This window comes from Lithobates pipiens, unplaced genomic scaffold (assembly GCF_037356315.1).
Source record: "Lithobates pipiens isolate NorthernLeopardFrog02 unplaced genomic scaffold, aLitPip1_a1.2 Scaffold_19, whole genome shotgun sequence".
Lineage (NCBI taxonomy): Eukaryota > Metazoa > Chordata > Amphibia > Anura > Ranidae > Lithobates > Lithobates pipiens.
The window spans coordinates 144,082,674-144,106,197 of NW_027507764.1; the positions used below are offsets into that span (position 1 = coordinate 144,082,674).

The 23,524-nt window shown below is 43.0% G+C and overlaps 1 protein-coding gene across 2 annotated transcripts in view; it reads left to right on the forward strand.

Moving 5' to 3' along the window:
- CHN2 (chimerin 2) overlaps nt 1-23,524 on the forward strand; it is a 465,335-nt gene that overhangs the window by 175,684 nt on the left and 266,127 nt on the right. For both annotated transcript variants that reach the window (XM_077491359.1, XM_077491360.1), the window contains one exon: nt 9,757-9,812. In XM_077491359.1, the coding sequence (XP_077347485.1) occupies nt 9,757-9,812 (56 nt within the window). The remainder of the gene's footprint in view (nt 1-9,756; nt 9,813-23,524) is intronic.

The window sequence follows — 23,524 nt, forward strand, 5'->3', positions numbered from 1 at the left end:
CAGGTCAAACGTTCCTAAAGATCCAGAGAAAAAGAAGTCTCTCTTTCAAGCATTAGAGCATCTCAAAAAGTAATCATGGCAGTCCCCATGAAAGAGCAGGGGTTGGGGTTTTATTCAAACATTTTCACGTTGCCACAACCACATGGAGATGTCAGACCCATCCTAGATCTCAAGGATCTAAACTGATTCCTGAATAGCCGCTCTTTTTGCATGGAGTCAATCCTATCTGTTGTCTCCATCTTAAAAGGAGGAGAACTTCTGGCATTAATCGACATCAAAGATGCATACCTGCATGTGCCTATTTTCCCCACTCACCAAAAATATCTGCGTTTTGAAGTAGAAAAACTGCATTTTCAGTTTGTAGTCTTGCCTTTCGGTCTAGCTAGTGCACCTCGGGTGTTTACAAAACTTCTGGTCCTTCCTCTGGCCAGAATAAGGACTCAAGGTATAACAATTACTCTTGATAGACTGGTCAGTAACCCGCTTAGACAAAAGCATGATCACCACAGTCAACTACCTGGAATACCTAGGTTAGGTCCTCAACCTAGAGAAATCTTCTTTAAAACCATTAAGAAGACTAGAGTACTTGGGTCTGGTCATAGATACAGCCCAAAAGAGGGTGTTTTTACCCCAGGCAAAGATCAGCGCCATAAAGGAGCTATTTCAGGTGGTCAGGGTGAAGTTGGGAAAGATGGTGGCTGCATTTGAAGCAGTTCCCTATGCTCAGTTTCATTCGAGACTGCTGCAAAACAGTATCCTATCTGCTCTGAACAAGAAAGTCCAAGCCCTAGATTTTTCAATGCGACTGTCGCCAAAGGTGCACCAAAGCCTCAGTTGGTGGAGGATATCCAAGAATCTGCAGTAGGGGAAATCCTTCTTTCCAGTTATCTGGAAGGTGGTAACAACAGGTGGCAGCCTGTCAGGTTGAGGAGCAGTCCTGGAAGAAGCGACTGTCCAAGGAAAATGGTCCAGGCCCGAACTGATGCATTTTTGGCCTTGCGGGATCAGTTCTCACTGATTTATGCATTTCCCTCCTATTCTGCTGCTACAATGGCTTCTTTGCAGGATAAAGCAGGAAAGGAAGTCGGTGGTGCTTGTGGACCCGGGGTGGCCCAGAAGATCTTGGTATGCAGAGATCATCCTACCTTACAAACGCAAAATTTAATGGTACTCATATTCCATTATACCTTACAAACTTAAATTTAACGGTTTGACTATTGTAACCCACATTCTGAAGAAGCATGGGCTTTCAGGCTCAGTGATATCTACCTTGATTAATGCAAGGAAGCCAGCTTCCAGAGTCATTTATTATAGAGTCTGGAAGGCATATGTTTCCTGATGTGAATCCAGGGGTTGGCATCCCAGAAAGTATGTCATAGGTGCTTTTCTGCAAATGGGGTTAGAGATGAAGCTGGCCTTGAGTACTATCAAAGGCCAGGTATCGGCCTTGTTGGTATTGTTTCAATGACCACTTGCTTCACATTCTTTGGTCCGTAGCTTTATACAGGTGATAACATGGCTTATTCCACCGGTTAGGTCACCCCTGAACCCTTGGGACTTTAATTTAGTTCTGTCACCATTATAGAAACAGCTTTTTGAGCCAATACGACATACTCACTTGGTCTTTTTCGACAAAGAAGCAAATTTTTCTGGTAGCCATATCTTCTGCAAGAAGGGTATCAGAATTGGCTGCTCTTTCTTATAAAGAGCCATATTTTTTTATTCGCAAGGATAGAGTAGTATTGCATCCTCATCCTAGATTTCTGCCGAAGGTGGTTTCAGATTTTAATCTAAACCATGATGCTGTTCTACCTTATTTTTTTGCAGAACCCTGTTCTACGGAAGAAAAGTCATTACATTCTCTGGATGTAGTGAGAGCTGTCTAAATCTATTTGAAGGGGACCGCTTAGATTCGGAAAATGGATGTTTTGGTTGTGTTGCCTGAAGTTCGTAGAAAAGGACAGGGAGTGTCAAAATCTACTATTTCTAAGTGGATTCGGCAAGCAATTATTCAAGCTTATGGTTTGAAGAGGAAAGTTCCTTTTCAAATCAAAGCGCACTCCACCAAGGCTGTTAGTGCTTTGTGGGCAGTGCATCACCAAGTCTCCGTGAAGGAAATCTGCAAGGCCGCAACTTGGTCTTCAGTCTATACATTCACCAGATTCTATCAGGTGGATGTGAGAAGGCATGAGGATATCGCCTTTGGGCACAGTGTGCTGCAGACAGCAGTATAGGTCCTCAGGTCTGATGGCAGCCTACTTTTGTTTGTGTCTCACTCCCCTCAGATAGCATTGCTCTGGGACATTCCATACAGTTATTACTGTGGCTCTGTGTCCCATGATGTACAATAAAGAAAATAGGATTTTTAAAACAGCTTACCTGTAAAATCGTTTTCTTGCAGTACATCACAGGACACAGAGGCCCCCCTTCTTTCTGATTACATGTGTATTGCTTTGCTATAAAACTGAGGCACTCTTGGTAAGGGAAGGATTATATAGGGAGTTAAACTTCCTGTCTAGGGTGTGCCAGTGTTCATCACCTAAAGGTGGCCTATATAATCCATACAGTTATTGCTGAGGCTCTGTGTCCCGTGATGTACTCCAAGAAAAGGATTTTACAGGTAAGCTGTTATAAAAATCCTATTTTTAGGCCCAGATCACTTCTTTGAGGAACAGCTGACAGGACCAGGGGAAAGTTTTTGGAAAATAGTTGTATGCAGAATATGACTCAGAGGGGTAGAATTTCGGTGCCATGCCAGTTTTTCTTGATGGTCTCTACCAAGCTGCAGAACTGATGAGTTGTGTTCTGATTTGCAAGAAGGATTGAAACTCCTGGACCCCCAGGATACATAGAGATTAAGTGAAAGTGTCACTGATGGAGGCCTAGTATAAAATCCTCTCTCATTCGTACCTGGTAACCACTAGACCACCCCGCTATATTTTTAGAGGATGTGGGCAAATGGGTAGTATGTTCACACTTGGTGGACTTGCCCCAAAATCAGTTGGTTTTGGATGAAAATTCATGCACTATTCTACTCAGTTACAGTGATCAGTATCCCCAAGAATGCCATCTATAGGTTCTTTAAACAAACCTATAGATGACACCTCTAGACACTTCCAGACACTCATCTTCTTAAGGTTTCTAACTGACAAACTGTAAACTGCGAAGGTCCAGAAATCCTCAGTGGTTGATATTGCAGCTACAAAATGCAAGGTCACTTTGATCATGCTTAACGAAGAAATAGTAAGCATCCTGCCAGGCAAACGGATAAAAATGCAGTGGACTACATCTGGTGTGGACCTGCTCTGAAACAAGTTGAATCTTGCATTAACCTGTACATATCAATAGACAATAGAGATTAAAAAAATGTTCTAACATCTGAAGCAAATGTGTCTTGAGTCTGGCTAGTCATTACTAATACATTGGGAAAACTTTGTATACCATTTTTATATATTCACTTACTATTTTAAGACCCAGACCATTCTTTCTAGATCTATAATGCATTCACTGTGTCTCATGTAATGACGTACGGATATATTTCTATAATCTATATTCTGATAGTGCTTGTTTTGTCAGTCTTGTATAATGACAGGGAAAATGCCTGTACTTATGTATTCCTTTCTTGGAAAACAATAAAAACTATTAAAAATAAAAATTTTACATAAGATAAGATTCTGTTTACATATATATTTGGGAAGCTTTTTATACATTAGGCTTTTTTTATTGATATTTTGAAATGTTAAATGCAATGTCGGTTTATTTTGTCTCTCGTGGTCAGTATTGGTCAGACCAGAATTGCTGGCTGTGCTAGGATACAGTCATTACACAGTAAAGTGCTGTGTCATAATCCCAATTATAGTTTCATAATAAATTGGATGTAATAATTAAGTTGGGAATACAACGTGTAGATAGGCATTTTGGAAAGGAGATTGAGGTACAGATCACTGCAGGAAGACTTCTGTGCCTTCCCCCTATGGAGTCTCAAATAGATATACACTGATCATCCATAACTTTATAACTACTGACAGGTAAAGAAAATACCATTGATTATCTTTTTACAATGATCTGAAATTCGGTGGGATATATTAGGCAGCAAGTAAACATCTTGTCTCTGAAGTTGATATGTTGAAAGCCGCAGACCAGTCAGGGCGCCCATGCTTATACGGGTCTACAGCTAAAAGAGCCCACAAAGGACACATGAGCATTGAACTGGACCACAGAGCAATGGAAGAAGGTGGCCTGATCTGAACAATCACATTTTCTTTTACATCTTGTGGATGGCCTGATGTGTATACCTTACTTACCTGAAGAAGAGATGGCACCAGGATGCAGTATGGAAAGAAGACAAGGCACCAGAGGCAGTGTAATGCTTTGGGCAATTTTCTGCTGGGAAACCTCGGGTCCTGTCTTTCATGTGGATGTTACTTGACACATACCACTTAATTAAACTTTGCTGATAATCAATTACACCTCTTCATGGAAACAATAGCAGTGGCGTCTTTCAGCAGGATAATGCACCCTGCCACACTGCAAAATTGGTTTGAGGTACATAACGAGCTTGAGGTTCTGACTTAGACTCCAAATTCTCCAGATCTCAATCCAATTGAGCATCTGTGGGATGTGCTGGAAAAACAAGTCCTATCCTTGAAGGCACCACCTCGCAACATACAGGGCTTAAAGGATCTGCTATTGAAGGCTTGGTGCCAGATACCACAGCATACCTTCAGAGGTCTAGTTGAATCCATGCCTTAATGTGTCAGGGCTGATTTAATGGCAAAAGGGGGACTTACTCACTATTAGGTGAGTGTTCCTAATATTATGGGTGATCGGTGTAAATCAATGAGTGATTCAGATCAAGAAAAAAATAAATTTGGGGTTTTGTGTAAATTTATGTAGCATTTAAATCTTATATAAAGTGTACCATAGGCACACACTGATCTATTATATACACTTTATTGCCTAGAATGTATGACAGTAATTTGAAAACCTATATACACGCAGTGAAATAAAGCAATCTCAGAATGTGACTTTTAAACTAATGTGATTTTGATTTGTGGTGGAGAAGGATGCTGATCACTAAAACATTTCCACGTTGCTATAGTATAGCAGTAATTTTATTACTGTGGGCTGTGTAAGACAGTTGAACAGTTATGGTAAATGAAAAGTTTATTTTTATTTAAACCTATACTTACGTACATAGTACCTCTTCATGCTACAGTAAGTAGTATCCCACTGCTCACCAGTAATCCAATAACCTCCATGGAGGAGTCAAGGGGTGGTGGGGTTTTCGCCATGGGCTTTGGTAATTTTATCTCAGAATGAACCTTATTCCTTTCCCTCATTGGTGTCCCCAATAAACTGCTCTCCTAGTTCCTGAAATTAAGACATTAAAGTATAACTAAACTTTTTGGTTTTTGTTTTGGGTGGAGTGGAGTGGAGGGGAAAGGAATTAGAGCACCTGTCAGTGTTTATTGCTGTTTGTGCCCCTGTTAAGGAGATTCACCCTCTCTATTTGTCGTGTTTACCATTATCATTTAAAGTAAAACTAAAAGAAAATCACAAATTTTGAGTTGCCACCAGAAAAGTTATAGTGGGGAAATCTTCCAATAAGGATGCCTAGTTCTTGTGAACTAGGGGTCCGCAAAATATTCCCTTAATTTGCAGGGATTTCCTCTCACTTCTTATTTGGCTATGGGACAGGAAGTGAAGTGAAATCTCCCCAATGGGACACAGATGGTGAAAATAAATATTACAGGGGTTATAACCCTCCCTTGCTCTATCCAAAATGACCATGGAGTTTGTTGATGGTCTGCTGACATGATGGAGCTAGAAATTGGAGCATCAGTACAGGATCCATCTTGAAATATAAAAGAAGAAAGTAAAGGCTGAGAGATGAACTTTCCTTTCCGACCACATTTAACCAAGAAACAAAAACTTCCTTTGTGTGAACTGGATGCAGATTATTGAACTGAGTAAGGATGTACTGTTTGAGGGGACAGATAGAAACTAACCGGAGAAAGATGGAGAACTGGGTTCTAATAACCTTGTATTATGTTAAACCTGTGAAAGGTTCCATGCCAGACAAGGTCATAAGCTTTGAACAGTGACCTCTCCAAGTGAAGGCTACCAGTGAACTGCTTAAGATCCCACAAAGTCACATGGGCAGTAATATTAAGAGCCAAATGCTAACCTAGGCCCAGCTGAAGGAGAGGACTTATCCAGCGAATAAACTTTTGGGGAGAAAGTCCTGAGGCTTACACCAAGATAAGCAATTACCACATGTCCAGCAATAGATTTAACATGAAGTATTGGATCCCTGCTCAGCATCAAGGGATTCCTAGATGATGCCCGGTCTTAGAATTTGAGCTTCAATTATCATGCTGTCAAAGGCAGCTGAATGGCAAAACACATTCCTTGGGAACAGATGATCCTGATCCAGTAGATCCCTTGGAGCAACTGTCCAGCTCCCCTTTTAGGTTGGCATACCACAACTGCCTAGCCTTTCGATTAACTTCAGGGGTCCAGTAGTCAACTTCTGAAGTTGCTTACCTGGGACACACCTCCAGGAATAGCTCCAGGGGTAGAAATAAATTTCACAGGTTTAGGCACTGCTGTCAGATGCAGTCTGCCTGCCAAGATGTATACCTGGAATGTTCATGCCTGACAAGGCTGGGGCCTGACGTTTTGCCAAGGATACCAATCTAGCCTTTTGCTACTGCAAAACTCTGGATCCACCTAAATATTGAAGTATGCCACCTTAATGGCATTGTCTGCTTGGATCCAGATTATATAAAACAGCCCAGAACTTTTGGATGTTACCTTGGAAAACAAGATGCCAAAGACAACCAAGCCCTTTGATATAAAGGTTTGTAGGTCTCTTCCCCAGAATGATCCACTGGCTGAGGTGTCTTTCCATGGGGATTCCTTAAAACAGGAAGAGAAGAGCCAGAGAGCCAGACCCCTGAGTCTCAGCAATAGGCAAATCACCTGACCAAAGACAGAGTCAACTTGTCCCCCGCAGAACAGAGGCCTGTAAAAGCCTGGGGTGAAACCAAGCCAAAGGAATTGCCTCACATGAGGCTACTCTCAGTTCTAGGCTTTTCATACAAAAGTGGAGATCCAGATCGCTTCTGATGGGGCCATCCAGACATTCCCAAGGTGAGTCAATTCTAGCGACGATCTCTGAAGGCTCTGAACCTTTCCAAATGACTGGAATATCTGGAGGTCCATGTCAGGTTGCTTGACAGAGCCAGCACCAATTATTCCCCATATAAGGATCTCTCTATGAGAATATTTCAAGAAGGCAGTGAGGCTAGTACTAGGTCCAGCATCCTAATACATGAGGCGCTGACCAATAGACAGGGGGCAGGATCACATAACGGTAGTGCATGGTTCCAAAAGCAAGGCACAGAAATTGCTTAAGGGATGAGAACATTAATTATCTTTGATTCTCGCCAAGCCAGAAAGTGTGCCAGACGAAGGGAGGCATTGCAAACTTTGTATTTTTCTTTGGAAAACTTGCATCTGAACTCAGCCCCTTAAAGCTTCAAGATGCATACCAAATAATGCCAACATGGGTTTTTGGATAGTGAATAGGATAGGAGAAAAAATGTGATAGTGGATAGGAGAAAAAGACCTTGCAATCTGTACTCTAGCTTTCTTCTGCTAGTAATGACATGTATTCAACTTCAGCCGCATCTCTAATGAGAAACCTGTCCCTGGAAGGCCATGCAGGCTACTTCTTCTAACAGAGGAAATGGCGTAGCAAGTTTCTTACCTAGAGCCTGCTCTGGTTTCTTACCTGGCCCCTCTGGTTCTTCTCCACTCATGGTAAACCTATCTACCTTAAAGAAAATGGCCATCAGGGGAAAAGCCTTAGGCTGAACATAAAGTACCAGCTTATCCTCTCTGTTCTTCCTTGCCAGCAGTTGGTCTGCTCTCTGCTGAGGGAGACTTTATATTCAGTTGGTAACAACAGTATTGGAATCCAGCCTGAGGTATTCTCAATGACTTGGATATGGTAACTTCACACAGACCCACAGAAATCCTTTGCAGCTATGAATAGTGGGCAGGAGAGCTTCTGTCTACCTCTTTAAGGCAATCTTGACATACTCTTTATCGTGTAAAGGCAACTTCATCCAAGCTCACAGCAATCCTTTGTGGCTATGAATAGTGCGGTGGAAGAGCTTCTGTCACCCTATTTAAAACAAGCTTGACACATTATTTACTTTGTAAACACAGCTTCACCCAGGATTCACAGCAGTTCCTTGCCGCTAAGCATAATAGGTCAGAGAGCTTCTATCTGCCTTTTTAAAGGCCGTCCTAACACACTCTTCAGGCCATAGTGTTGGTGTTTGCAGTATGGAAGAGCATTTTTTCTACCTTGGACTGGATTTCTGGTGCTCGTCTCACCCATATTCTTGTCAGTGGGGCAGGCTGAGCTCCTTAGCCAAGGGACAGGTCAGTTAGCACCTGAATGCACTCTTTTAGCAGCAAAATACCCACCTGGTCTGATGACCCTTAAATATAGGAATTGTGTGCATCTTTGTTATGCGGTTGAGCTCATAGCTGAAACACTGACATTTAGACAGGTATAATGCCACACTGAGACATGAGCAAGGACATGTCTATTTGTTCGACAGCAGGAAATGGCCCTTGATGCAGGGTTTGCAGCTATGGTCGTGCTGGCATGCAGTCCTATTGTGTGAACACCCTATCTGTAAGCCACTGGGTCTTTAACCCCATGTTCCTCAACTCTTCTGCCTGCCTCCCACTCCTGACAAACTTCTCACCTTACCCACTGCTAAGATGGCTTCCAGTTAGTCTTTCCCAACTTCAGGATGGCCACTGTGGGGGTACTTACCCAAACAAAGATGGCCCATGTGAGCTCTATCCATTTCACCTGTTCATCATAATGCATCATTCTCTTGAATGTAGACACTTAGGGGTTGATTTACTAAAAACTTTGAAAAGTGCAGTTGCACTCTGCAAGAGTAGTCGCTCCGAAGCATAGTAAATGAGCAGAAGCACAGCTGACTTCCATCATCCAATCATGTGCAAGCAAAAATGCTGTGTTTTTCAAATTTTCCTTGCACGTGAAAGTGAAGCTTTACCTCGTTTACTAAGCTCTGAAGCAACTCCACTTGCAGAGTGCAACTGCACTTTGCAAAGTGCACAGTCTATTTTCCTTTAGTAAATCAACCCCTATAGTGTTTCAAGGGAGGCCATCCAAAATAGAGGCTATTTGAAACCTTAGATTTTAGCTCTGACCGTCATTCAAAGATTTGCAGCAGCAGCAAGACAGAATGGATCTTCTACAGGGGGGACAGTTCCAGATTAAAGATGAGTATTACAGCATAATAAAATTAAAGCTGTTTTATGTATAGAGCAAGGTATTTGCTTATCTTTATATAAATGTTAAATAACAAAAAATCCATCTTCTGCATTCTGTTGAAGAGTTTTCTTCGGAAAATTGTTATTGATTCAATCATAAACTGGACATCCAAAGGAAATTTCTATTTCTATGGAAATTTAATACATCAATATTTTTTAATATTTAATGTGTCAAAATATTAGATATGACCAATGAACAAAAAGTGGAAAGACAGTGTAGAGCAGGCAAGAGACCTAATGTCAGATTTTTTTTTTTGCCACAATGATAAATATAACACTTATGGCTATCTTTGTTGCAATAATTTGTCTTTGAAAACAATACTACAAAATGTTACAATTGCTGCTTGGCTTTCTCATCCATAGTGTATCAATTACAGCAAGAGGCTCCTCGGCCTAGGAGGATTGTATCCGCACAAGAGGTTTGTTTTTGTTTTTTTGTTCTCAATTACTTTATTAATATTTGACTAACATAAAAAATACATGTACAGTAGTACACTGGAAGGTGCAGTTATATTATTGAACGTTCTATGTCTGTTTTATTTTTGGGCTAAACTTACCTTGAATTCTAAATGATTTTAACGGTAAAATAATAAAAAAATACGTCTAAATTGTGTAGAAGATGTGATATGTTTTGGAGTGAAGAGGCTGGTCTTACCTGCTCCATGTTGCTGACTGCACCTGGGAAAAACCATATGCCAGACAGATGGCAGAGGTCCTGGTCTGCTGGTCAAGTGATTCATATTTTTAATATCAGAAACCTCATTCCTCACCAGTTCTGACTTCAGGACTGAAGTCTCTGTGTCCCTGAATTTAAGGACGTAAAAGAGAGGTGAAACACGGAAAAAATATCTCATTGTGTCTCAGTCTGAGGCTAATACAAAAATAGACTTGCACATAAGAGAATGCAAGATGTGCCTGGGCAGAAGAGTGCCATTAGCAGCTCTTTTATCTACAAACTTTGCTTTAAAGCTTTGCTCCAGGAGGATGTGTTAAAAGATTTATTCAATATTTATTGCTGTCTGAGTTCCCTCCTTGAAAATTTCTCTTCACTTCCTATCACTTTGATATGTGAACAACAGAACAGGATGTCAGGGGATAGTTCTGAAGTGGCACAGCAGGACAAATATTATATTTATAAAGTGCAGAAGAGTTTGACCCTGTGTTAAAGCGATGCTAAACAATAATCTTATTTTTCAAAAATAATCCATACACATCCACTACTAAAAGTGGTTGTGAAGCCTAAACATTTTTTACCTTAATGCATTCCTTGCATTTTACATACTTGAGCCCTTATTCAATCCAGCACTGTGCACGTCTGCAGCTCTTCTCTCCCCTCAATTTCAGGTCTCGCTGGCTTTGCTTGGGAACTGGGAGCTATTGGCTCCCAGTGCTGTCAATCAAAGCAAGTGAGGAGGGGGTGGGACAGGCCAAGTCCCACTGTCTGTGTCAATGGACGCAGCAGTGAGTCTCGAGTGCGAGCATGCATGAGTGCCCCCATGGAAAGCGACTTCCCATGGAGGCACTGGACAGTGGGGAGGGAGGGGCCAGATGCACTGGTGGGGGACCTGAAAAGAGGAGGTTTGCGGCCGCTCTGTGCAATTCCAATGCAATGGAGCAGGTAAGTATAGACATGTTATTTAAAAAAATAATTACTTTTCGTGGGCTCATTTCGGATTTTTTTATGCCTGGCTCAGAAACCTCTTTTTTTGCCTTTCCTTCTAATTGTTTGAAACAAACAGTGCACATTGGTTGTGATCATGTATACTGCTTTATGCACAATACAAATCCCATAGTCCTAAGTCCCTATCTATCCCGAGAGTGAGAAAAGGAGGGTGGCTAGGATCTTACTTAGGCCCTAGTCACACCTGAGCATTTTGTAGCTTGAAGCCTGAAGCTCCAAAACGCTGGAGGGCAAATAATCAAGTATTCTCTATGGAGGTTCACATCTCCACTCCAAAATGTCTGAAGCCAAAAGCTCCAAAACGCCTGAAGCTCAAACAAGTTCTGGAGCCTTTTTGTTTGGCAGATTTGGACGTTTTTCTACTTTTTACATTGGAGACCTTTTGACATGTACAAAATTGCAGCAAAACACAGCAAAAATCACAGTAAAATCTTGCAACTTTCTGCCTGAAAACGTTACACTTATGCCACGTACACACAATCAGACTATCTGGTGGACTTAGTCTGGCGGACTTTCCAAATGAGCGAACTTGGCCACACACGACCTGCCTTTTTTTACGGCGGACTAGGTCTTTTGAAATGAACGGACTTGCCCACACACGGAGGAAAGTTCGTTCATTTTCAACGCGTCTCCAGGCAGCCGAGACTAGCGAAGGAAGTCAATGTCGCCACCTTCAGCGGCGAGATTGACACAACGCTGGTCCCGTCACCTGGTATGGACTTAAAGGGGAAGCCCTACGCCAAAAAAATGGCGTGAGGGTCCCCCCCCTAGGTCCATATCAGACCCTTATCCGTGCATGCTACCCAGCCGGTCAGGAAAGGGGGTGGGGACGAGCGAGCGCCCCCTTCCCTGAGCCCTACCAGACCGTGTGCCCTCAACATGGGGGGGGCTTCGGGGAAGGGGGGGCACGCGGCCCCCCCACCCCAAAGCACCTTGTCTCCATGTTGATGAGGACAAGGGCCTCTTCCCGACAACCCTGGCCGTTGGTTGTCCGGGTCTGCGGGCGGGGGGCTTATCGGAATCGGATACCTGCTCCCCACCCTATGTGAATGAGTATGGGGTACAATGTACCCCTACCCATTCACCTGGTAAAAAAAATGTAAAAAAACACACCACACAGGGGTTTAAAATAATTTATTGCACAGATCCGGGGGTCTTCTTCTGTCTTCGGGGGTCTTCTCGCCGGACTCCTCTGCTATCTTCTGCTAGCTCTTTTACTAGCGTAGGAGCCCGGCTTTCTTCTTCGTTGCCGCCCAGGGGTTTTCTTCCGACTTGGGGGGTCTTGTTCCCCTCTTCAGGGGTCTTGTCCCCCTCTTTGGTTCTTCTTGCCGGGCCTCCGCTTTCTTCCTTCAGCTCTTTTACTAGCGGTGGCCCGGTCTTCTGTCGCCGCCGCCTCTTCTTCCGACTCCGGGGTTCTTTCCCCCCTCTTCGGTTCTTCTTGCCAAGCCTCCACGCCTTCTTCCAGCTCTTTTACAAGCAGTGGCCCGGTCTTCTATCGCCGCTGCCGCCTTCTCTTCTTCTCGTTCTTTTTCTTCTTCCTTGAGATGTTGACTCGATGCGCTGTCTGGCCGCAATGACAGGGACGCGGTGTGCGGCGACTTATATAGGGACATCGCCGGGTGATGTCGCCGCCCCTTATGATGTCACAGTCCCAGAGGATGTGCAGTTTATGAAGCATTTGATGAGCGTTAAAGAGAGTTAAAACCACTCCACAAATAGAATATTACATGAAATAAACAAATTTTAATGCCTCGCATCCACACTGCGAATGCCTGCCAGGGCATTTGCAAAGCGTTACCATAGACTTAAATGGGAGGCATTGAAAGGCTTCAAATGCCTCCTGACTCGACATGATGCTTCAATTTTGAAGCAAAGTGACACTAACGCTTTATGTTTTGATAATGTGAACAGCACTATGTGCTGTCCATTGTATCATTTTCATAATCATTTGAGGGTGCTTTTAACACCCCTCAAACACCTGCTTATAATGCCAGTGTGAGCTTTGCCTAAGTTTTGCTTTGGGCTGCATTGGTCTTAAAACTGGAATGGTTGAAATGATTATTTACATTTAGGGTCCCTTTTTTAAAACATTGGTATGGCTGTACAGAAAAATGACGCACATTTATAAAGCACAGCAGTGTGCTTTACAAATGTGTATTGCATATACTGGCTTTGGAGGTCCAAAATGGAAGTGGCCAATAAAAATGAATGGAGACTGAAAAAAGAAATAGCTGGCAGGAGAGCCTGGTCATGTGACAGTTGAGATGGTGTATAGGATAGTATCAACCTCTTCCATTCTAAATAAGGTAGTGTATCAAGCACATTAGGACATTGAATGAACTCTTTTCAGTTACTGGGTAGGGAGAGAACCGAAACGTAACCTTTTTTTTTGACACTTTTGTTTAGTAAAAATCTGACACTACCATCACTACTAGTGATGCTTCATTAAGCTGGCGTTAGACAAATTCCTCTATCCACATAAATGAGGCCAACCAAGAAATATTTCCAACATTCCTCTTCGACAGACTTTGAAATGATCGACTTCTGTCGAGCAGGGACAGCTACAAACTGATCAAAATTTGGCTGGTCCCTGTTGAACTGGATGATTTTTCATCTGTCTTTGGCCAGCTTTAGTTTCACTAGGAACCCATAGCATGATGGTAGCAGGGGAGGGAAATTATATTTATTTTTGCAAACTCCATTATGAAGTGTTAAAAAGCACTGTAAGTAGACAAAAATCCTTGCACCAGCCCTGATTGTGTAAGGTGCATTATTTAAAAAATTATATAAACTTTCCCACCTGGTCAACTCTAACTTTGTATGGTATATGCCATGGCTGTATCTGGCTGCTTGGGTACTCAGAATTCAGTGTCCCTTCTTGTGTCCTCATGTTCTTCTTTTTCTTTATCTCCCTCTATTTCCTTTCTCTTTTTCTTTTCATCTTCTCCTTTCTTTCTTATTGTTTAATTATTTGCTGAATTATCAGCTCTCTATTGTCAATACCATTGGCCAAAAAAAAAAATAAAAAAAAAAAATATATATATATATATATATATATATATATATATATATATATATACATATATTTGAAATGTATAAACTTCCCCATTTTCCCCAGTCTTGCTCGCTCTGACCGGCATTTGACCTTCTTCAAGCTGCTTTTGCATTCCCATAGGCTTGTATAGGGAGGGAAGAAGTCCTGGGGCAAACAAAAGGCCTTCAGCACAAGTCCTTAAACAAAGTAGTTATTTTCTTTAAAGTAGTTCTAAAGACAGAAGTTTTCTATGCATTAGGGTAAAAAACCTTCTGCATGTAGAGCCCCCCCCCCCCCCAGCTCCCCTTTTAACCTACCTGAGTCCGATGTTGATCCATCACTGTGCACTAGAGCAGCCTTGCTGCTTTCTCTCTCTCTCCTCACTGGCTCAGAAGCAGCGGCAGGAGCTATTGGCTCCTGCTGCTGTCAATCACATCCCCATGACTAAGCTCCGGGGGCAGAGTGAAGCATGTTGGGGCCTTGGCCTGGTTGGAGTCCAGGCTGAAGTTGCCACTTTACTCATGACTTCAGGACACCTAGATGTGAAACTTTTAGGGGCCACCCCATTGTTCTCTGCTGTCAACCATAGTGAGGAGGGAGCTGGGGCTGGCCGAACTGTCAATGGACACACACAGTGTGGCTCGGGAGTTAACTCGCATGAGTGCCCCCATAGTAAGCAACTTGCTATGGTGACACTCAGCAAGGGAGGGGGCCAGAAGCGCTGACATGGGGCCAGAAGCGCTGACATGGGACCAGAGAAGATGAGGATGGGTGCTGTTCTGTGCAAGACCATTGCAACGAGCAGGTAAGTATTAAATGTTTGTTATTTAAAAAAAATCACCTTTACAATCACTTTAAACTTTGTGACTTTACTTTTTCCCTCCTATTTTTATTTTCTGTGATTTTGTTAAAGAAAAGTTTTACCAAACATTTAGCTGACAATTTGTGGTGCAGACATGAAATCAAGAATACATTACATATACAGCAAAAGATTATAGACATCTGTTAGTTCAGATTAGATGTCAAGGAGTAGGCCCCACATGTCCAAATGTTTGAAAAGCCTTAGAACAGCCCTAAAAATCAGATCCCACCATATTAATTACTTTTTCAGTGATGTTTTGCTTTCATCTGCAAGATGGCTTGCCTTTTAACTGTCTGTGAGTATGTGCAAAAATCTGAAATGTGTTTTTTTCTTGGATGTACAAGTTCACTTGCAAACAATGCACATGTTTGTGAAAATCCTGTAAAACTCCAGTATTCTGATTAAGGATGAGCTCAGGCGTGTTCAGGTCCTAGTCACCCACCTGAGCGAGCCCACCAAGAAGGTGTCACTGTACTGGGCCTAGGCCCTCCGCACCTCACAGCTGCATGATGATTGACCCAGCTTCCTGGTGGGCCCACTCAGGTGAGTTTCGACTAGATTTCCAACATACCTCAGGTCATCTTTATTATATTTTCATATGTTGCTCTAATAGAGGCATATACATTAAGACCAGCAAGGAGGCGTATTCCAAATTCAGTCCTCATCACACTTCCAGCTGCTGTATAATTCTTAGGGTTAATGAATCACCAAGACTTTGAAAACCAGTTGGGAACAGCTGCTGACCTTCCTTTAGCACTTTGATGATTTCCTGCATTACATCCTGAGGAACTGTATTTGCATTTCATAATTATAAAGTATCTTGAGGATTGAACATCAAAGACGCTGCATTGCAGGAAACTTTCATTTATCACACAAGGTCCGTAAGGATCTGTACATTCAGAGCTGACAAAAGACAAACGTGTCACTCAAATTGTTGAATTGGCATTGCATCCCAATTCTAAATTTGTAGACGCATCTATAATTGTATGTTAGATGCTTGTTTTCAAAACAGATTTTTTTACAGTTCACAGAAAAGAACAACTTCATATTTTCATCTCTATGGAAATTCTTGCTAGTGTAAGTCTCTAGAGATGGTAAGCATGTTCAGAAATCTAAATGTAATATTTACTCTATATTTGCATACAGGTGTTTGGTATGGAAAGAACATCACAAATTGTTCCAATTAAAGTGAAACACCAGCAAATATAAAACTCAGCCTTTAGGCCCGTTATGTATCATTTAAAAAAAATAAAACTAAAGCCCAGGAATTTTATTTTTTGGCATACTTACATTGGGCCAGCTTGGCTTGATGTAACCATATCTAATATCCAGAGGGTTGCTGGGTAAGCTTTAAATTACTATAGCGGCCTGCACTACATGCAGTGAGAGCTATGATTTTTTGTATTTTGTGGAATGAGATGTGTTCTGTGGATGAGGTGGAAAGGATGGGCAGTGACATCACTATTTCCAGTTGTCCAAACAATGAACACCTTTTATTAATTGGAAAAAAAATAATTAATTGTAATTGTAATTAATTATAAATAATTGTAATTAATTGTAGAAAAAAGAAAATAAGAAAAAAAAGGCCTACTACGAATGGCAGAGGTGTCATTAGTGACCCCCTATGGTCAATACGCAGAGGGGAAGTTGCTTGCACAGAACCCAGAAGATCACAACTTTCACTGTGTGTAGCAAAGGATCTTACATTGTATTACAGCATCCCTAGCAGGCCTCCAGAAAGCAGATATGCATACTTACATCAAGCCAAGCTGGCCCAATTAAGGAGAAGTACAGACAAAACTCGTTTGGCTTTACTTCTCCTATGGATCAGAGGAGTGCAGTTCGTTCTGCACTCCTGTGACCTATATTTAGCAGGCAGCGGGATAAAGTCTGCTGATATTACAGAGGCGATCCACATTCGGCACCCGGCTCAGCCTCTCATCGATAGCCACTGCAAGCCTGAGCCAGCCTCCCCTGCCAAGTGCTCCAGTGAGCGAGGGGGGGGGGGGGTGTGCAGAGCAGAGAACCAATGACTGACAGTCACCAGCTCTCTGCTTGAGAACCGAGCAAGCGACGGTGTTTGATCACCACGTTCTCAATGTTAGGGCTGGCGGGGGACAGATGCAGCATCAGGCTGATCCTGCATCCATCTAGGTGAGTATAAAAAACATACTTCTCTTTTAAGCATACAAAACATATAGTTCCTGGAGTTCAGCTTTGAAGTAATTGTAAACCTATATTTTTAAATTAGAATAATAAACATGTTACACTTACCTACTCTGTGCAATGGTTTGGCACAGAGCAGCCCTGAACCTCTTCTTCTGGGGTCCATACCTCATCTTCTCTAAACGCCCACACAGTAAGCCGCTTGCTATGAGGGCACTTGTACAGGTACACTCCAAAGCCAGGCTGTGAGCATTTGTAGACACACAAAGCGCAGGTAAGTCTGCCCCCTGCTCATAGGTTTTAACTGATAGCAGAGGAGCCAAGGGCTCCAGATGCTCTTAGTAAAAAGGCCATGCATGCAGGAGAGTGGGTCTGCCTGTAGGTATAGCACTGGATAAGTCAAGTCAGATAAGTTTTTAGGGAGAGAGGGAGGTACACACATTGGAAGTTTTTTTTTTACCTTAATGTAAAGAATGCATTAAGCTTAAATTTTTTATTTATTTTTCCTGCAGAACGACTTTAAATGTGTTTTAAATTATTGTTGGTATACATGACAGACATCTTTCTTTACACCATTGTTAGAGTCCCTGACATGCCACTACATTGTATTGTGTTATCAAGCTAAAATGTTTTCAGGCACTGGGAGCTGGAAAATTAGGGGTTTGGGTGCTCACAGGGGAAGAAGGGCACAGGTTGGGGCTCAACAGAAATGTCAGCACATATACTGTATGTGTCCAAAATAGGTTTTGCCACATTTGTTATATAATATTGTTACATCCAGGGCTTTTTTTCTCAAACAATAGGTGCTGGAACCCAACCACAACCCCCCAAAACCCCTCCACCCACACACACCCTCCAAATCACATCAAATAGCGGGTGTGGTCATATTTCACAAACAGTAGAAGGGTCTTAAAGAGGAAGTAAACCCTGATGGGTTTACTTCCTCTTTCATTCCCTGCAAAGGCAAAGCATAATGGACTACTATGCATCGCATAGTAGCCCATTATGTGTCACTTACCTGACACAGGAGCCAGCGATGTCACCGCTGTCCCCTGTAGTCCGGCGCATCCATCTTTTCGGTGGGGTCTCGCAGCTCTGCCGCTGTCATTCGGTGGAGCCGCGATGACGTCACTCCCGTGCATGCGCACGGGAGCTGACATGCGCGGCAGCTCCATTGTTGGAAATGCCGTGCTCAGTGCGCCTGTGCGCCGCTGTCTACGGCGCATGCGCCGTAGACAGTGGTGCCTGTCTTCAGGCAAATATCTCCTAAACCGTATAGGTTTAGGAGATATTTCTTGGACCTACAGGTAAGCCTTAATCTAGGCTTACCTGTAGGTCAAAGTGGTTTGTAAGGGTTTACAACCACTTTAAAGGGGCATTAAATATCATGATTGCATTACATACAGAGTGCAGAGCTTATGGGGGTTACACACAGAGTTCAGAGCTGTCACTTGTAAACACAGAAACCAGACTTCTGTGTTTACAAGTGATTGTGCTGAGCAGGCACCAAAGGGTCTGAGCCAGAGGTGGTGGAACTGAGTTCCACCAAGTTCCCCCTGAAAAAAGCCCTGGTTACATCTGAAAATACATCATGCCTGAAATTACTCCTTAAACCAGTCCTAAAGTGCAGGCCAAAATTTTACTAAAACAGAATTAAATACAAACCATTTCGATATTAGCAATCATAATACTTTCATAATAAAAATTTAATTTGTTAACATTTTTTATGCCATACCAAAGAAAAAGAAACATGATCTGCAATAAGCAAGCAGCTGACACAGAAAGCTATAAAATTTCAGAAGTGACTAGGGGTGAAGAGTGGCTGAACAGACTTACACATGGGGGGGGATTTACTTAAACTGGAGCAGTCATAATCTGGTGCAGCTGTGCATGGTAGCCAATCAGCTCGTTCAATTAAAGTGATTGTAAAACTTTTTTTTTTTTTTTTTTTTTAAATAACACACATGCCTATACCTACCTCCTTTATGCCTATACTTACCTCCTTTGTGCAGTGATTTTGCACAGAGCGGTCCCGATCCTCGTCTTCTGGGGTCCCCGAGGCGTTCCTGTCTCCTCCTCTTCTCGAGTGCCTCCTCAGAGAGCCGCTCTCCCTGGGGGCACTTGTGTGGGTGCGCTCTCGAGTCCTGCTGTTGCGTGCATTGACATAGACAGCAGGACTCGGCCCCGCCCAGGCTCCCATGTCACTAGATTTGATTGACAGCAGCGGGAGCCAATGGCTCCTGTTGCTATCTATCTAACGAGTACCAGAGACAGCACCTGGAGCTGCTGTGCCCGTCCCCATCGCTGGAACAATTGGTCTCAGGTAAGTAAAAGGGGGGTTCGGGGGGGGGTGCTGCATCACAAAAGGTTTTTCACCTTAATGCACTTTAATTGAACAAGCTGATTGGCTACCATGCACAGCTGCAGCAGATTCTGAGTAGTCCAGTTTTAGTAAATCTCCCCCTATGTGTAAGTCTGTTCAGCCACTCTTCACCCTTAATCACTTCTGGAATGCATTAAGCCCTTTAGGCTTTGACAAAAAACCTAGAAGCTGATTGGTTTCAATGCAGTTGCACCAGACTTTGCATGCTTCCGTTTTAGTAAATCTCCCCCATATTGTGGTTGGATGGCTTTTTTTTAAATAGACCAGCCTTTCTCAACCCTTCCACTCTGGAGGAACCCTTAAAGGGATTGTAAAGGTATTTTTTTTTCTCTTAAAATAACAAACATGTTATACTTACCTCCACTGTGCAGCTCGTTTTGCACAGAGTGGCCCCGAACCTGGTCTTCTGGGGTCCCTCGGTGGCTGTCTCGGCTTCTTCCCACAGGTGCTTCTCACGTTCACGCGAGCTCCCTCGCATGGTGAGAAGCACCTGCGGGCGCGCTCCCGTGATACAGCCGGCGGCTATAGCCGCTCGCTGTATCACACGGCCCGCCCCCCGGCGCGCCGCGTCATTGGATGTGATTGACAGCAGCACGAGCCAATGGCTGTGCTGCCTTCAATCCATCCACTCCAGCCAATCAGCGGCCAGGCTGAGTGGTGAAGAGGAAGTCGGGAGCGAGCGCGGGACTTTCGAGGGGTCAGGTAAGTAAAACGGGGGGGCTGGGGGCTCCGGCACTGTGAGATGTTTTTTCACCTTAATGCATAGAATGCATTAAGGTGAAAAAACATTTACCTTTACAACCCCTTTAAGCCTCATACACACGATAGGACTTTGTACAAACTTTGCCTTGGATTTTTGTACAAAGGGCGTTGGCCTTGAACTTGTATTGCATACACACAGCAGGACTTTTTCAGCCAACTTTCACCAAATCATGTGGTTTTTCTGCTCTTTACCGCCACCTTTGGTCAACTTCTGTATTGTTGTCTGATCTTTTGCATTGGTTCTGAGCATGCCTGTTTGTACTTTGTACAAAAGTTCTATGGTTTTCTGTACACACGATCAGACTTTGCTCCATCTGACTTTTGTTGCCAGAAAGTTTGTCTGTTCGCACAGCCAACAAAAGTCCGATGAAAACCAAAAAAGTTTGTCTGATGGAGCGTACACACGATCGGATGTTGCTCCAAAACAGCTAATTTGCATGTTTGTTGTCAAAAAGTCTGATCGTGTGTATGGGCCTTTAAATAAAACGTTTTGGGGAACACTGGCTGACATTAAATAATTGAGGTAATTGGGAAGAATGCTCCACTTATTGTGGTGATCAGAATGCCACCCTTAAGGCCCGTACACGCGATTGGACTTTTTGACAACAAACATGCAAATTAGCTGTTTTGAGGCAACATCCGACCGTGTGTACGCTCCATTGGACAAACTTTTTCGGTTTTCATCTGACTTTTGTTGGCTGTGCGAACAAACTTTTTGACAACATAAGTCCGATGGAGCAAAGTCCGATCCTGTGTACAGAAAACCATCAGACTTTTGTTCAAAGTACAAACACGCATGCTCAGAACCAATGCAAAAGATCAAACAACAATACAGAAGTTGACCAAAGGTGGCGCTGGAGTAATTGAATGTCCTCTTTTGAAGTGTCGTCAGTCTGTTGAAACATCATGACGTTTGTGTTTGTTGCCTAAAAAGTCCGATCGTGTTTATGCAGTACAAAATTTCGGCCAACTCCCTTTGTACAAAAGTCCAAGGGAAAGTTTGTACAAAGTCCGATCGTGTGTATGGGGCTTTACAGACAGCTAAAACAAGATGATTGATCATTTTCCCTACTGATTCCCAAGTAACTGGTTTTGTAAACGTTCCCTGAAACCAAAAAAATATTTTTAGGGTTTATCCGAGGTAAAAAAGTTGATACAGGTTGCTTCAGGAGCTAAGAAGCACAAGGCATTTTATTCTTATGCTTGTAAAGGCCCATACACACGATCAGACTTTTTGACAACAAACATGCAAATTAGCTGTTTTGGAGCAACATCCGACCGTGTGTACGCTCCATCAGACAAACTTTTTTGGTTTTCATCGGACTTTTGTTGGCTGTGCGAACGGACAAACTTTCTGGCAACAAAAGTCCGATGGAGCAAAGTCTGATCGTGTGTACAGAAAACCATAGGACTTTTGTACAAAGTACAAACAGGCATGCTCAGAACCAATGCAAAAGATCAGACAACAATACAGAAGTTGACCAAAGGTGGCGGTAAAGAGCAGAAAAAACACGTGGTTTGGTGAAAGTTGGCTGAAAAAGTCCTGCTGTGTGTATGCAATACAAGTTCAGGGCCGACGCCCTTTGTACAAAAATCCAAGGGAAAGTTTGTACAAAGTCCTATCGTGTGTATGAGGCTTTACTGATATATGTAACCACTTCTGGCAGTCACCTACTAAAATAACTAGTGTTTAGTCTTTGGGGGGTTATTTACTAAATGTAAATCCACTTTGCACTACAAGTGCTTTACTTGGAAGTGCAGTCTCTGTAGATCTGAGGGGGACATGCAAAGAAAATAAAAAACAGCATTTTAGCTTGCACATGATTAGATGATAAAATAAGCAGAGCTTCCCCTCAGATTTACAGCAACTGCACTTTCAAGTGCACTTGTAGTGCAAAGTGGATTTGTCTTTCCTAAATAACCCCCATGGTGTAGTAAATGAAACCAATAGCTCCCTGTAAGGCAAGCAACACAAGTAGTGTGTAGCACAGTGGTCATCAACCCTGTCCTCAGGGCCCACTAAGGCCGCGTACACACGCGCGGACTGTTCGCCCAACTTTGTCCGTCCAACAGTTTCGGCAAACAGTCCGCTCAAAATTAGCATGGACGGACATGCCCACACACGACGAACGAACAGTTTGCTGAAACCGTGCGCGATGACGTGAACGGCACGTACGACGGGACGAAAAATACGACGTCCTATACACTGCATTATAACTTTCGGCGTGTAAATCCTTTCTGAGCATGCGCGGAACTTAGTTTGACGAACAAGCCTACACACGGGCGGACTGTTCGCTCAAACAAGGTTTCAGCGGACAGTTTTACGGAATTTCCGAAAAACCTTGTTCGTCAAACTGTCCGCTGAAAGCCCACACACGAGCGGACTGTCCGCCCAAACACTGTTCAGCAGACAAAGTTGGGCGAACAGTCCGCCCGTGTGTACGCGGCCTAACAGGCCAGGTTTTATGTATTACCTTGGGGAGATGCGGACTAGAATACTGCAATCACTGAGCAGCAAATGATATCACCTGTGATGCATTTTAGTTATCTTGCAAGCCTGGACTGTTAGTGGGCCCTGGGGACCAGGTTGATGACCACTGGTGTAGCGGTAATTAATCTCACATGACCACACAGTGCTCCATTCATGTGCAATTGATTTAACATGATGCTACTACATGCTGTAGCTTTCTCTATAAGGAGCCATTTGTACCATTCGCTTTAGCAGTATTTTTGTGTTTCCAATGATTGTTTTCTAGTGATGTTAGTAGCAGTACTTGGCTACTAAAATCTCCTGTGTAGCGCTAGCATAATGGGGTGACATGCCAGAATATGGATTACTCTCTGAGTAGCAAGAGAATGAAATTGCCCATGTAGCTCTAGTCTCTACTGTGTTGTGCTCCGATGGCTGGACATGGTTGTCATATTTCTGCTTTCTGGAGAAAAACTGACAGCAACCACAGCAGAACATTTTTGCCTTTTATCACATTTACTGTCAGGCTTTAGCTTTCATTGGCTCAGAGCAGTCAGGACAAGGAATGATGGAAGCTGATTGATTACTTCTCACATTGCTTTTTGCCTTACTTAATAGGACTGCCAGGTTTCCTCTGCATTAAAGCAGCATTAAGTCAGCAAAAAACAGCCATTCTTTGTATAGGGATATACCACTAAAGGCTGGAAGGAACAATCTGCTTTTCCACTTGGAAGACCATTTCAGTCTTACCTGTTTGATAAGATGATGGAAAC